The sequence below is a fragment of the Capsicum annuum genome, chromosome 3 (assembly GCF_002878395.1).
Source record: "Capsicum annuum cultivar UCD-10X-F1 chromosome 3, UCD10Xv1.1, whole genome shotgun sequence".
NCBI lineage: Eukaryota > Viridiplantae > Streptophyta > Magnoliopsida > Solanales > Solanaceae > Capsicum > Capsicum annuum.
In genome coordinates, this window is record NC_061113.1 from 252114962 (window position 1) to 252128814 (window position 13853).

A 13853-nucleotide genomic window follows, 5' to 3' on the forward strand; every position below is an offset into this window, starting at 1 on the left:
CCTAAACAATGGCATGCAAAGTTTGACCAAACCATGTTGGCAAACGGATTCAAAATAAATGAATGTGATAAATGTGTCTATATTAAAGACACTCCAAATCACCAAGTCATTGTATGTTTATATGTGGATGATATGTTGATCATCAGTAGAGACATTTCTGACATAAATGCAACAAAACGAATGCTCGAGAGCAAGTTTGATATGAAGAACCTTGGAGTTGCAAATGTGATCTTAGGTATAAGAATCCACCGAACTCCACAAGGGTTGGCATTGTCACAGTCTCATTATATCAAAAAGGTACTTGACAAGTTCAAGTATATGGAATTCGGTATTGCCAAGACTCCATTGGATGCGAGCTTTGCACTTCGAAAAAATGAAGGTGAAAGTGACTTGCAATTGGAGTACGAAAGAGTATTGGGATGTTTAATGTATATAATAAACTGTACATGACCATACATAGCATGCGCTATAAGTAAATTGAGTCGGTACATGAGTAATCCCTACAAAACTCACTGGATGGCAATGAAAAGAGTTTTGGGGTATCTTAAATACACTCAAAATTATGCTTTGCATTATAATAAATATCCTGCGGTACTTGAAGGATATAGTGACGCAAATTGGATCACCGGATCGAACGAAGTAAAATTCACAAGTGGATATGTATTTACTATCGATGGAGCAGTTTCTTGGAAATCATCCAAATAGACTTGTATCGCTCGCTCTATAATGGAATCTGAATTTATCGCATTAGATAAAGCAGGTGAAGAAGCAGAATAGCTCCAAAATTTCTTGGAAGATATTCCGTATTGGACCAAGCCAGTGGCACCAGTATGTATACACTGTGATAGCCAAGCGGCAATAGGTAGGGCAGGGAGCATGATGTATAACGGTAAATCTCGTCATATAAGACGAAGACATAATACTGTTAGAGAATTTCTCTCTAGTGGAATTATCACTGTAGACTATGTAAAGTCAAAGGATAATGTGTCGGATCCACTTACAAAAGGCCTGTAACACCCCGTACTTAATTGCGTGCATTAGTCATTGTTATATGTGTTGGAGTATATGTATTGATCCTAAGTTAGGTATATATGAGTTTAAGTATGAGTATTGATTATTTTGAGATGGTTTCAAGTGTATAGTTTGATTATATGTGTATAGGAATCGACTTTATTTATACCGGAATTTTCCCGTCGATGGTTCCATACGAAGGTTATTGAATAAGATTTCCAACGATATAAAGATTTCCAAAAACGGATAAGTTTCGGATATAAGCGAGCTCGTTCGAAACTTTAAAACGGTGGCCGGGATGTGAACAGTAAATGTGCAGGAAAACTACTGAGGCCTGCCAGTTTTTTGGGTCAACTTTGAACGATCATAACTCCCTCAATATAATGAACTGGGAGGGATACCACATATCAAAAGAAAGATCTCTGAGTCTTCTTTCCAATGCAATTAGTTTCATCCAAATCCAACATCTGAGTAAGGAGTTATACTCGTTTTACTTCAGCCTCTCAAAACAGATTTTTAGGGTCAACTTCAAACGATCATAACTACTTGTACAGGACGAACTGGGTGGCCTACTTTATATGAAATGAAATACCTTTGAATTATATTTCTAACGATACCAATTTCACCCAAATCCGATATCGGAGCAAAAAGTTATGGCCGATTTACTTTAGCCTGTCAAAACAGTCCACCATGGACAGATTCGGATTTACTTAAATTTTTAAGGGCAATATGGTCATTTTCCATCACCTCATGGACGAAAATTGGTCATTATATACATATAATTAGTCTCATATCCATCAATTATCATCAAGTTATTGAAACTAAGAAACCCTAGCCAAATTTCAACTCCAATTATCTTGTGATTCAACCGTAGAAAATCCAAATTGATTCCGTAGTTGTGTTCACCGTCTCAAGGGCTTCGAGAAGCACCCTTTATTTGTGCCAACAGGACTTCGAAATCAAAAGGGCCATTTTTTTTTGGTAAGGATGTAAATTATGTTGGTGTTATTTATATGGATATGTATATATATATATGCATGTGAGCATAAGAAGTATGTTATTTGATTGTTGTTGAAAGATGATTGGAAATGATGTTGGATTATTCTTGTGCATGGTTGGATTATGTTAAATTGTGAAGGAATTTGGGGTGATGATGTAGTATTGATGATGTGGTATTGAAATGATGATTATATATATATACACACATAAACCTATTGTTCAAGTTGGTTTTTGGAATGTTTTGCAAATATTGGTAGTATGGAATTATGGAAGAGAATTGTGGTGTTGGGTTGCTAATACTAGATGCCAAACATTTCATTGTAGATAAGTGATTTGTAAAGGCGGGAAGTTGTGTTGAATTGGTATCTGAATCTACAACGAGGTATGTAAAGCATACTCTAACAATGTTCTTTGGCATGAAAACACCAATGTTCCATCAAGTAAGATTCCGAGGTTGTCCAAAAACATGTATTGTTCTACGTTACCAACGAAGTTGTTTCCATTCTATAAAGTGTCAAAATGTTTCATTGATATACCAAAAGGCTCTTATTTCATTGTTGTGATATTGATGATTCTGAAACACATTGTTGATGTACCAATGAGTCTTTATTACATCGTTATTGTATAGAAGGTCTATTACTTGGTCCCTATTGATGTATCATTGTTTCAAAGTATTAAAAATGTGGAGGCGACCGAAATAACAATCTCAAAGATTAATTGAACTAAGTGATGGGAGTTCTTTCTTATCGGGTGGTATCCCAGGGGCATAAGCCTAGCATGGGTCGATCCCTATTTCATGTGTTTATGGGTGGTATCCCAGGGGCATAAGCCTAGCATGGGTCGATCCCAGTTGATATGTACTGGAGGCATCCTAATGGTCACAGTACAGTACAGTAATGATTACAAAGACGATAAGAACGAAGGTAAAGTGATTGAATAAATACAATGTACAGGTTGTCACAAGTTCTAGTAAGTGTGGTCCACTCCTATTACGACTTATTCACTTGTTTCTGATTTCTATTAAGCTCCTATATCATATGTGATTATTTACAGCTTTACATACTCAGTACATATTTCGTACTGACGTCCCTCACGGGGGACCTGCATTTCATGCTGCAGGCACAGGTACCTCAGCTCATACACCGCACAAGTAGGAGCCAGGTCATACAGCTATTGTTGGTGAGCTCCAGTTTGCTTCGGAGCTTTCCGAGTCGGTTCCTTATGTTTTGTTATTGAACATGAGTCATGTGTGGGCAGGGGTTTGTCCCGACCCTAGTTATGTCATGTATATCCTAAAGGCTTTGTAGACATAAAGAAGGGTAAAGTCATGGAAGTTTATATAGTGATGTTATATCTGTATATGTGGTGGCCCCGACGGCCAAGTATTATATATATATATATATTTGCGCGTGTTGTGCTGATACAGGTAATTAGACCTTTCTATATGCAACGAAGTGCTGTCCAATTTTTTTGGTGACATGTAAGTGAAAGTACAGGTATTTGAACGGGTTCTCCCGGGCCTTCTCGGCTTCGGGTGCCAGTCCGGCCCGATGGGATTTTGGGGCTTGACAAGGCCTATCTAGAGAAGGAGTAGAAAGGACATCCAAGGGAATGGTTTAAGGCCTAGGATAAGTCAGCATGACGGTAACTCTACCTAGCAGACTGGAGATCCCAAGAGCTAGGTTCAAGGAGATCAAACAAAGTTGTGTCTGACAGGTTCAACATTATCAATTACCCAACCCATTCTCATGATGTAGACAATGTATAGTAAACAAGGATAAGACTTAAGGTGAAAAGTCTTTTAATGATTATCTAAATTTGGCAGATTTGACCAAATAATTTAATCTATAGGATTGAACATTTAGAAATCACCTATGTGTGGGCGAAGTGGAAGCCGCTTTAAAGAGAATGTTTGTAAAGGCCTATTCTCTAAGCCCTTATGAAAACCGGGACATGTTCATGGCTGAAAAGAACAAAACTGTAAGAACCATAAATGGTAAAAGGCTGGTTGTGTGACATGTGTTGTTTAGGTGTACATTAAATATCGACGGTTCAAAGATATCAAATCTACCGATTGACCAAGTGCATCTGATGCATGTTCACTACGGAAAGTTCAAAGGGAAACCCACTTATCCAGATGCAATCAGTCTTTGCTTGATGATCACATACTTGTCCGTAAAAGTTTTACGAAAAAGATAGCCATTTGGGGGATTGTTGGGTTCTATATGTGTGTTGAATGGAAAATGGAGAAATCAAGTGGAAGAGAAAAATTGAGTTTACATCAAAAATGGAAAGTGTACTCAAAATGGAAAGTTTACTCTTTCTATCACATTGGTGGAAGAAGAGAACTTGACAGTATTTATAATGAGAAACACTTACTCCATATGACAAGTGAGGCAAGAAATAAATGATGCCTCGCGCCATCATCGTCGTCGCTCGCTCGACTTCGACTTCAGCTTCGGATTTGGATTTGAATTTGAAAAATGATCGATCGATGAGATCTATCTTTTTGGACAAATTTTATTTGACAAAATCTGAACAATGATGATGCAGGAAGTATTTCTGAGTTTTAATACTCCATTTTATATGCAGAAATGCAGGAACAGTTGCACTGGTTCAAGTGAACTGGTGCACTGCTTCATGAACTGTAGCACTATTTTGCATGAACAGTAGCACTGTTTATGTGAATAGTTGCACTGTTTCACGACCAGATGCTGCAGAAAGTTGCAATTTTTCATGAGATAACACACTATTTCATCGAAAATGGCATGACTGTTCAGAACATACACATTGTTTGGGAGAATGGACATGGTTTTCCAGATATGGTGAAACCTTTGGAATGAACCTTTACCTCTTTTTGGAAGAGGCATATGTTGGCTATAAAAACCTATTTTCTCCACAAGTTTTGGTACAGAAATTTTCAGATTAAAAAAAAAAACTTCTTCTTGTCTTAAATACTCTAAGTGTGATCATTCAAACCGTGAGTGTGTTTGAAGAATCTGCCTATTTGAGGTACCGCTATAGTCGGATTGAAGACCATTTTATCCTGGGAGAAAGATTCCATAACCTCGGGTACAGTGAGGGGAATTATTCCTTAAGAAAAGTCTGTGAATTCAGACGACTTGGCCTTAATCATTTCTGTTTCATCTTTACTTTCTGAAAAATAAATATACCTCTTGGAAAGGTCATTTTGATCTTGTGTTGAGGGTATTGTATACTTCATTGTGTTCTTGTTCATACTTGAATTCAAGTTGAAGTTGTTGTTGTAATATACAGATTCTGCATACCCGAATCAATTGTGGAAATAACACGGTTTACATCTCTTGTGTGGTTTGCGAGCTATTCCACAGTGAGAGGTTTACCCAGTGCTCACCACATAGTGCTTACCCGAAGGGCAGATGATACGGAAAACAAAGCTAGAAACCAAAACTATAACTAAATAAAGGAGATGAAGATGATAACAATGACACAAGATGAAACAAGACACAGATTCAACACAAATACAAGAGAAATTGAATAGAAAATAAAGATGGATAGTGAGACCAAAATTATTACAAGGTTAAGAACCAAGTGTAATTCAACACTAACCCCTAATGAATATAATAATCAAAACCACACTCTTACGGTGACCGCCAAAGGAATCAACTCACCTAAAGATCCACCGTTTCCAAGCAAAGGTCAATATTAACTTTATCAAGCCCTATACTAAGGATGGCTTTTCCAAGCCCTAACTAAGACTACACTAAGGTGGTCTACTCTCAAGAGAAAGGATTTTCAAGTGTTTCATACATTCATCATTCAAAACTAATGAGAAAAGACCTAAAAGAGACTATATATAGTGTATTACAAAAGAAAGACAAAATTACTCTAATGTCCAAGAAAGACAAAATGACTCCAATGCCTTTAATGAGGTGGGGTGGCCACGGAGTGTCATTTAGACAAGTCTAAATGACCAAAATGCCCTTAAGGCTAAGTGACCAAAATGTCCTTAATAAAGAGAACCAAAATGGTGAACCACCAAGTATGGCCCAAACCCAAGAGTCCTCAAGTCATCAGGTCTCCAAGCAATCTTTCACACTTGGATTTGTTTAATGGCATGCTCAAGATGACTCCTCTAAATCTGATTCCGTGCCCTTCATGCGACCAAAGCTTGATTCTTCACGTAGTGACTTTGAATGATGTCATCGAAAGCTAAGTCGGTCATTTGACTTATATCAGCAGAGGGTGTAGCGGCTGCGGGTTTTCCTGAATTTTCAAAAAAAAAAAATGACAACATAGCCATTGTGATTCCACAAGTGGGTAGAATGTACGCAGATCTTACCGCTACTTTAGAGCCTGGTATTCGAATTTTATAGGCTGTTAAATTCTTCATTATCTGCATGCTTCTTCTGAATTTGATCAATTTAACATATAGATATAATATAGGAGTACTAGACTTGAGAAACTTGGCGGTAGTTTAAGTTTAGGAAATTCAGGAATTCAGGCACTTCTGTACCATCTACTAATTAAATCAAGGCCAAACCCATCGATAGGACCTCAAACTTATCCCAAAAATTCACTTAGCTCCCCAAACTAAGACTTGTACCTATCAGGACTCTCAAATGCTAAAATTGGTACCTATCAGACACAAAATGCTGATTTGGCAAGAAGAGTATGCGTGTGAATGAGTTTCAAATGGTAATTTTTCTTTTTTTTCTTGGTAAAAAAAATCACATTTTAACTTATTATATATTTTTAATAATAACAAATTTTAATTTAAAAAAAAAAAAGAAAAGAAAACCAGCCCCCCCTTCGACCTCCCTCCCCATCCCCCCATTTTAACTTATTTAATATTTTAATAATAACAAATTTTAATTTTTTTTTTAAAAAAAAAAAAAACCTGCCCCCAAATCAGCCCCCCTTCGACCTCCCGCCCCACCCCCACAAAAACTCTAGCCATCTACTTGATTCTTCATCTCTATTTTTTTTTCTTTTTAAATTCTTAACAATTAACAATTTTCAACTAAAAAGAAACAGTGAAAGTCATGAACTTTAGCATATTAATACATTTCTCTTTGCAAACTTGATATATTTTTGCGGAGTAAATTTGATTCCAGCAAACTCCATTTTTTCCGACTAACTTGATATGAATATAAGATTACTTTATTGATATTATTAAAAAATTCAAATTCTAAGGAACCTACATCACAAGAAGAATAAAAATAACAATAAATATGAATTAGATTGCTAAAGAAATAAGATTTCTAACGAAATGTTGAATTTTTTTTCTTTAAAAAATGGAGAAGAAGATGATAAGAGGGAGCGGAGGTCGCGTGCGTGGGGGAAGGTAGTGGAAAACATTCTTTTATTTTTCTTTTGATTATTGATTAATTAGATATTGAAAAAGAAAATGGAAGATAGAGAAGATGGCAAGAAATGGAGAAGAAGAACAAGCGGGTGGGGTGGGGGTGGGTGTGGGGGTGGGGAATGTTGAAGGGACCCCATTTTATTTTATTTTTTTAAAAAGAATTTATAATTAATTTTCAATAATTATTGACCCACAATGCCATGTGTCAGCTTCCAATTAGTCCTTTTTGCCACGTCGTTGCGTGTGAATTACGCACACTTGAATGTTCTGCTGATTGGGCAAAAAAGGCCCAATTGGAACAAAATTAGGGGGTTTAGGGACTTGATAGGTACACCTTAGTTTAGGAGCCTAAGTGAATTTTAGGGACAGGTTTAAGGGGATATGGGTTTGGCCTTAAATCAAATACTCAGCTGGCTTTCACAAATAAATAACCATTTTGCATACAGAAGTTTTCAGTCTTCATAATGAGAAAGTAAAATCAAACCAACACATTATTGAAAGAGCATTTTGTAACTAACTTTGATGCTAGTTCATTTAACTTGCTTAAGAAGCACTGTAAGTTGCTTAATCCTCTAATTCTGATCTTCTACATATGGGATATAAGGGTTTATGATCTCTTGGTTTTCAAACTGGATAAGTAAAAGTGTGATATCTATATTTAGTAAAATATTGATATAGTAATAAGTCTTGATAACAAGCCAAGTCAACTCCTTTAAAGTTGTAAAAGAGTGAATGAAGCATAAAACAATTCAAGCCTGCTTCTAGGAACCAGCCTTCTCCCTTTCTTTTACACGTTCAGTGCACTATTTCTGTTTTCTTATTTCTTTTGTTAGATGCATTGACTTAGATATGTCTATGTGCATATATCAAGAAGGTCCAGCTATGAGATAGTGTGGTATGAAGTCCAATTCCTTTCAGGAAATTTGACTGTTTAGCACAGTTTATTTCTAGACTATTACTTCTTTCTTCCATCTTTTGTTGCTGCAGAAGATAAGCTCTTGTATTTTCTGGAGAAATTTAACATATTTTTTCACCATGGAGTCCAAGATCTTATGGAGCTCATATAGCTTAATGTTTCTTGTGTTTTGTTCTGGTGCAGGTATTGCGTTAAACCTGAACATTGGCTCTCAAAATTCAAAATTCAATCTAAGTCTTGATTGTTAATATAGCGATAGCTTCTGTATATAGTCTAATTTGAGTTTCTTATTTGTAAATGCAGTTGCTTATGATGCATTGGATCCAAATGGGAACATAACAATCAAATGGGATGTGATTTCTTGGACTCCTGACGGTTATGTGGTAATTATATAGTATGAACTATTACACTATTATGTTATTCACATTTTAATAAGGAGTTTGAGATTTTTTCGGTTCGTGAATTTTCTGAAATTTCAGGCAGTACTGACAATGAACAATTTCCAAATGTATCGTCCAATAACGAGTCCTGGATGGACTTTAGGATGGACATGGGCAAAGAATGAAGTAATTTGGTCCATGGTTGGAGCACAAGCTATTGATCAAGGAGATTGTTCAAAGTTTAGATCCAACATTCCTCACAGTTGTAAGAGAAATCCTGCAATTGTTGACTTGCTGCCAAATGTCCCTTATAACCAGCAAATTGCTAACTGCTGCAAGGGTGGTGTTTTGGCATCGATGGGAAATGACCCTTCTGCTGCTCTCTCTGCATTTCAGCTAAGTGTTGGCTCTGCTGGGAATACAGATAGAACAGTGAAACTTCCCAAAAATTTCACTTTGATCGCTCCAGGAGGTGGCTATACCTGTGGTCCTGCTAAAATCATCCGTCCCACTCTTTTCATCATGCCTGATCGTCGACGAATAACAAGGGCTATGAGTAAGTTTGGTTTTCAAGATTTTCACAAGATTGGAAGTAAATAATATACTTGCTAAGCCTGAATATATATGCTCAATATGCAGTGACATGGAGAGTTATTTGCACTTACTCTCAGTTCTTGGCCTCTCCAAAACCAACATGTTGCCTCTCCTTGTCTTCTTTTCACAATGGAAGTATCACCCCTTGTCCTTCATGTTCTTGTGGCTGCCAAAACAGTAGCAACTGTGTCATGTAAGATTTATATGCATTTCCCATAGTTCATATCTTCAATTAGTAGTAGTAGTAGTAATACTTTCTCTGTTATGAAGTTGCTGGTGCGCATAGTACATTAAACAAGTAAAAGATTTTTCCCTCGTTAGTAGCCATAAAATTTTTGAACAATTCTTGGATGATTGTCCTCAACAAATCATAACCGAGGAGTGTAATTGTAGGAAGACACCGCATGGAAATGTGCCAAAGAAAGTAAATAAGCCAGTGCTTCGATGCACAAAACACATGTGCCCTATCAATGTGCATTGGCATGTTAAGTCAAACTACAAGAAGTATTGGAGCGCGAAGATTACCATCACAAACTTCAACTACCGATTCAACCATACACAATGGACACTCGTCGTTCAACATCCAAACCTCAACAATGCTACCAAAGTTTCAAGCTTTGCATACAAATCTCTCATGCCATACACAGCAATTAGTATGCCCTCTATCTCTTTATTTGATTCATAAGAAAAACAGAAATATTCCTGGTTATTAGACCGCCAAGTCGTTCATCAGGCTGATGATATTCTAACTATGCAGATGATACTGCCTTGTTTTATGGGAGAAAGTCATATAATGATGTCCTGATGCAAGCTGGAGCAAAAGGAAATGTCCACTCAGATTTAACACTTGAGAAGGATGGTAAAACAATTGCACTAAAGAAAGGTTGGGCTTTCCCTCGAAGGGTATACTTCAATGGCAATCCATGTGTGATGCCATCTCCTGAATCTTACCCATATCTTCCAAATTTTGCTGGCACGAGATAAAGAGCATGTCCAACTTCAAGTTTTCTGGTTCTCTTGGTATTCCTAGCCAATGGTTGTAACTAGTGATAAATATCCAAGAACTGTAATTTAACTAATGAGTATTGCAATGCACTTCGCAATTTCCAAAACTAGTGGTCTTTTATGAAAAATAAGGTGCTTAACCTGACACATATCCGATTTTCTTTTAGATATTCAATAAGTGCCATAAAATGTCAATTGATTCATACAGCAGGTTTGAAGGATATTCGTTTGTGCATGAATGGAACAAGGAGCACCTCATTGACGGACCTATTTATTGTCAACAACCAGCTGGATATACAAAATTATGTTGTTTCACTTTGCAGTCTGCTGCTTGAATGTTATAATACTTAACAAGAGAGCCCAACCAAAAGACTAGTCTATTAGGTGGGACAGTCCTCTAAAGCTAATAAATCCATTAATATTTCTCATTTTAATCAACAAGGGACATTTGACATACAACAGTCGCCCCTTCTTGAAGATCAACGAACTTGTTGCTCACGACTGACACCTCTTCTGTTTTAATCCAGGCCGCCACGCCTAGTGCCCTACAAGTTGCTCACAGATGGAACCCTCCTGGGTCCAGGCCACCACTCCTTGCACTCTACTGAGTCATGGTCTAAGGCGTTGATCGACCTGGTCTAACTGAACAAGAAAGCTCAGCTCGAAGGACTAGTCTTGAATTGGTTCTGTTAGAGCAAATTAGTTTAAAGAAGCATAACTTTGAAGATGGCCAGTCGGTGTCAATCAAATGGTTACCACATCCTTTTTTCCCTGATGTAACAATGTTAAAAGCTCAGATACAACTTCACAAGGATTTCTTCAACTTGAAACACAAATAGCCGCCTCTTAACAATGTCGTATTAGAAAATGCTCTCTAGAAGATTAAATTAAGTTCAAAGGGAAGACATATACCCCCCCCCCCCCCCGAACAAAAAAATCCACTCATTAAATTCGTTTTTACAACTGTAAGGGTTCATTCTGTTAAGGTTTGAAATTTTTGCTATAAATAATTAAAAACAATTATTACCTAACATCTACAGTTAAGTCACTAATCAGAATTGATGATATATCCCACCTAGGAAATGACTGCTTAGCTATTGCGTTCAAATGTCCCATTTTTCTCCCGCCTTGTCAACTTGATGACTCTTTGAAACATAACAAAATAGGTGAGAGAGAATTATAGAGTGGGAGTGAGAAAATGATATTATGGCATAAAGCACCCAACAGCCATTAGGTGTAGCATCATTATGATCTAAAATTCCCTCTCCTTTTATACTCCTAAGTTCATTCTTATAGACGAAAACATAAGATCCTTAAACATCAAGATTATAATATACTAAGGATGTCTAAGGAAAGAATATCTTTTGAGGGAAAAAATTACTCCCATCGATGCCAACTCTTATTTCCTCTAGCAAAGATAGTTTTTTTCGCAGTCGTCTTGTCTTCTATCTTTCCTAATGCAGGTAAATTACACACTTATAGATAAGAAATCGTATATTTTTGTGGCCCATTATGTATTATTTTCTTCCTTTTGAACCTTCAGATGCATTTGATCCATTGGATCCATTTGGTAACATCACAATAAAATGGGATGTCATGTCTTGGACACCAGATGGCTATCTGGTAAGTATCTTCGTTAAACATTGAGTGAAACGAAGGATTATACGAGTAATGATAATCTGAAATATTCGTTCAGGCTGTAGTAGCAATGCATAATTTCCAAATGTATCGGCACATTATGAGCCCTGGATGGACTTTAGGATGGAACTGGCCAAAGAAAGAAGTGATATGGTCCATAGTGGGAGCAGAAACAACAGAGCAAGGTGACTGTTCCAAGTTTAAAGGAAATGTACCATATTGCTGCAAGAAGGATCCTGTTCTTGTTGACTTGCTTCCTGGAGTTCCTTACAACCAACAGTTCAGCAACTGCTGTAAAGGTGGTGTTCTCGCATCTTGGGGCGAAGATCCTTCTGAGTCGGTATCTTCCTTTCAGATTAGTGTTGGACTTGCTGGAACATCAAACAAGACAGTAAAACTACCCAAGAATTTCACTCTGCTTGGTCCAGGACCAGGCTACACTTGTGGCCCTGCAAAGATAGTTCCATCCACAGTTTTCCTCTCTCCAGATCACAGGCGAAAAACTCAAGCAATGAGTAAGTTTCCCTTTTCTGCTTCTACTTTTTCCTCTATTTATCGGCATTTCAGTAAGCAATCAGGTTGATGTAATAATTACTCTGCAGTGACCTGGAATGTGACATGCACCTATTCTCAGTTTCTGGCATCCAAGTACCCGAAATGTTGTGTTTCTTACTCAACATTCTACAACGACACCATCACTTCTTGCCCATCCTGTGCTTGTGGTTGCAGTCATAAACACAACTGCATCATGTAGGTATCCTTTGCATATGTCGAGCTTTCACACTAACATTTGCTAACTGGGATTTTGATGATGCAGGGGAGACGACGAGAAACTGAAAAAAAAGGGAATAAACACTCCAAGAAAGGATAATGAACCATTACTACAATGCACCCACCACATGTGCCCAATACGCGTGCATTGGCATGTTAAGCTCAATTACAAGGATTATTGGCGAGTCAAGATTGCTATAACTAACTTCAATTACAGATTGAACCATACACAGTGGACACTAGTGTTACAACATCCTAATCTCAACAATGTGACTCAAGTTTTCAGCTTCAACTACAAGCCTCTCGCCCCCTATCAATCCATTAGTGAGTGCAAATGAATGTGAATTTAGTTCTTTTCTCAAGCTTGAACGTAACTTAACAATCATTTCTTTCTGCCACAGATGACACTGGCATGTTCTATGGTATGAAATTTTACAATGACCTCTTGATGGAAGCTGGACCTTCGGGGAATGTTCAGTCTGAAGTACTTATGCAAAAGGACAAGAATACATTTACACTCAAGTCAGGATGGGGATTTCCCCGGAGAGTCTACTTCAACGGAGATGAATGCAAACTTCCCCCTCCGGATTCATACCCAATTTTGCCCAACTCTGCTGAAAAAGGGCCATTCAAATTTTCAAGCACTGCAATTTGCACAATTTTGATCATTTTCGTCACCTGGTAACAGAAAAAAATCATCCGATGGCACTTCCTGTAACATTTAGACTGTTTTCCATCATCAAGAACTTGCTTAGGTTGTTATATCTTGCATGCATGAGGAGAAAATAGTGAAATTGAACCTTTGTTCATTTTATTTCATATATGTAGATATGACAGTTTTCTTACGTATATGATTCTTGCTTTCTGCCACTTTCAAATATGAAGTTTTGTGAACATCATCCAATAGCTAAGTTGCGTAGACTCTTCACTTTCGATGCCGCACCGTGTCGGATTCTCCAAAAATATACTAGTTTTGGTGAATCTGATACGCACCCGTTGACATTATTGAAGAGTCCAAGCAACATGGTCCAATAGTGTACATTGATACGCCCAAATTACACCTCTCTTACGAGAGAGTAAGCGGTCGCCGTCAAATATAGAACCCAACTGGGTTGGGTGTCGAATCCCACAGGGAATACCGTGTTCACTAAGTATTGTGACTGTTATTAAATTGTTGATCTAAGGTTCCTGA

At 37.4% G+C, this 13853-nt stretch overlaps 2 protein-coding genes across 2 annotated transcripts; both read left to right on the top strand.

Annotated features, from left to right (window-relative positions):
* Window positions 1-7796: 7796 nt before the first annotated feature.
* On the top strand, window positions 7797-10401 carry LOC107844787 (COBRA-like protein 4). The gene is made up of 7 exons (XM_016689133.2): window positions 7797-7912; window positions 8345-8456; window positions 8577-8656; window positions 8753-9209; window positions 9293-9440; window positions 9641-9900; window positions 10005-10401. The coding sequence occupies exons 1-7, from the start codon at window positions 7880-7882 to the stop codon at window positions 10229-10231; spliced, it is 1317 nt and encodes a 438-aa protein (XP_016544619.2). The 5' UTR covers window positions 7797-7879; the 3' UTR covers window positions 10232-10401.
* A 1131-nt stretch (window positions 10402-11532) lies between these two features.
* On the top strand, window positions 11533-13510 carry LOC107844750 (COBRA-like protein 4). Its single transcript, XM_016689099.2, has 6 exons — window positions 11533-11715; window positions 11796-11875; window positions 11949-12405; window positions 12493-12640; window positions 12708-12985; window positions 13063-13510. The coding sequence occupies exons 1-6, from the start codon at window positions 11595-11597 to the stop codon at window positions 13344-13346; spliced, it is 1368 nt and encodes a 455-aa protein (XP_016544585.2). The 5' UTR covers window positions 11533-11594; the 3' UTR covers window positions 13347-13510.
* The last annotated feature ends 343 nt before the right edge of the window (window positions 13511-13853 follow it).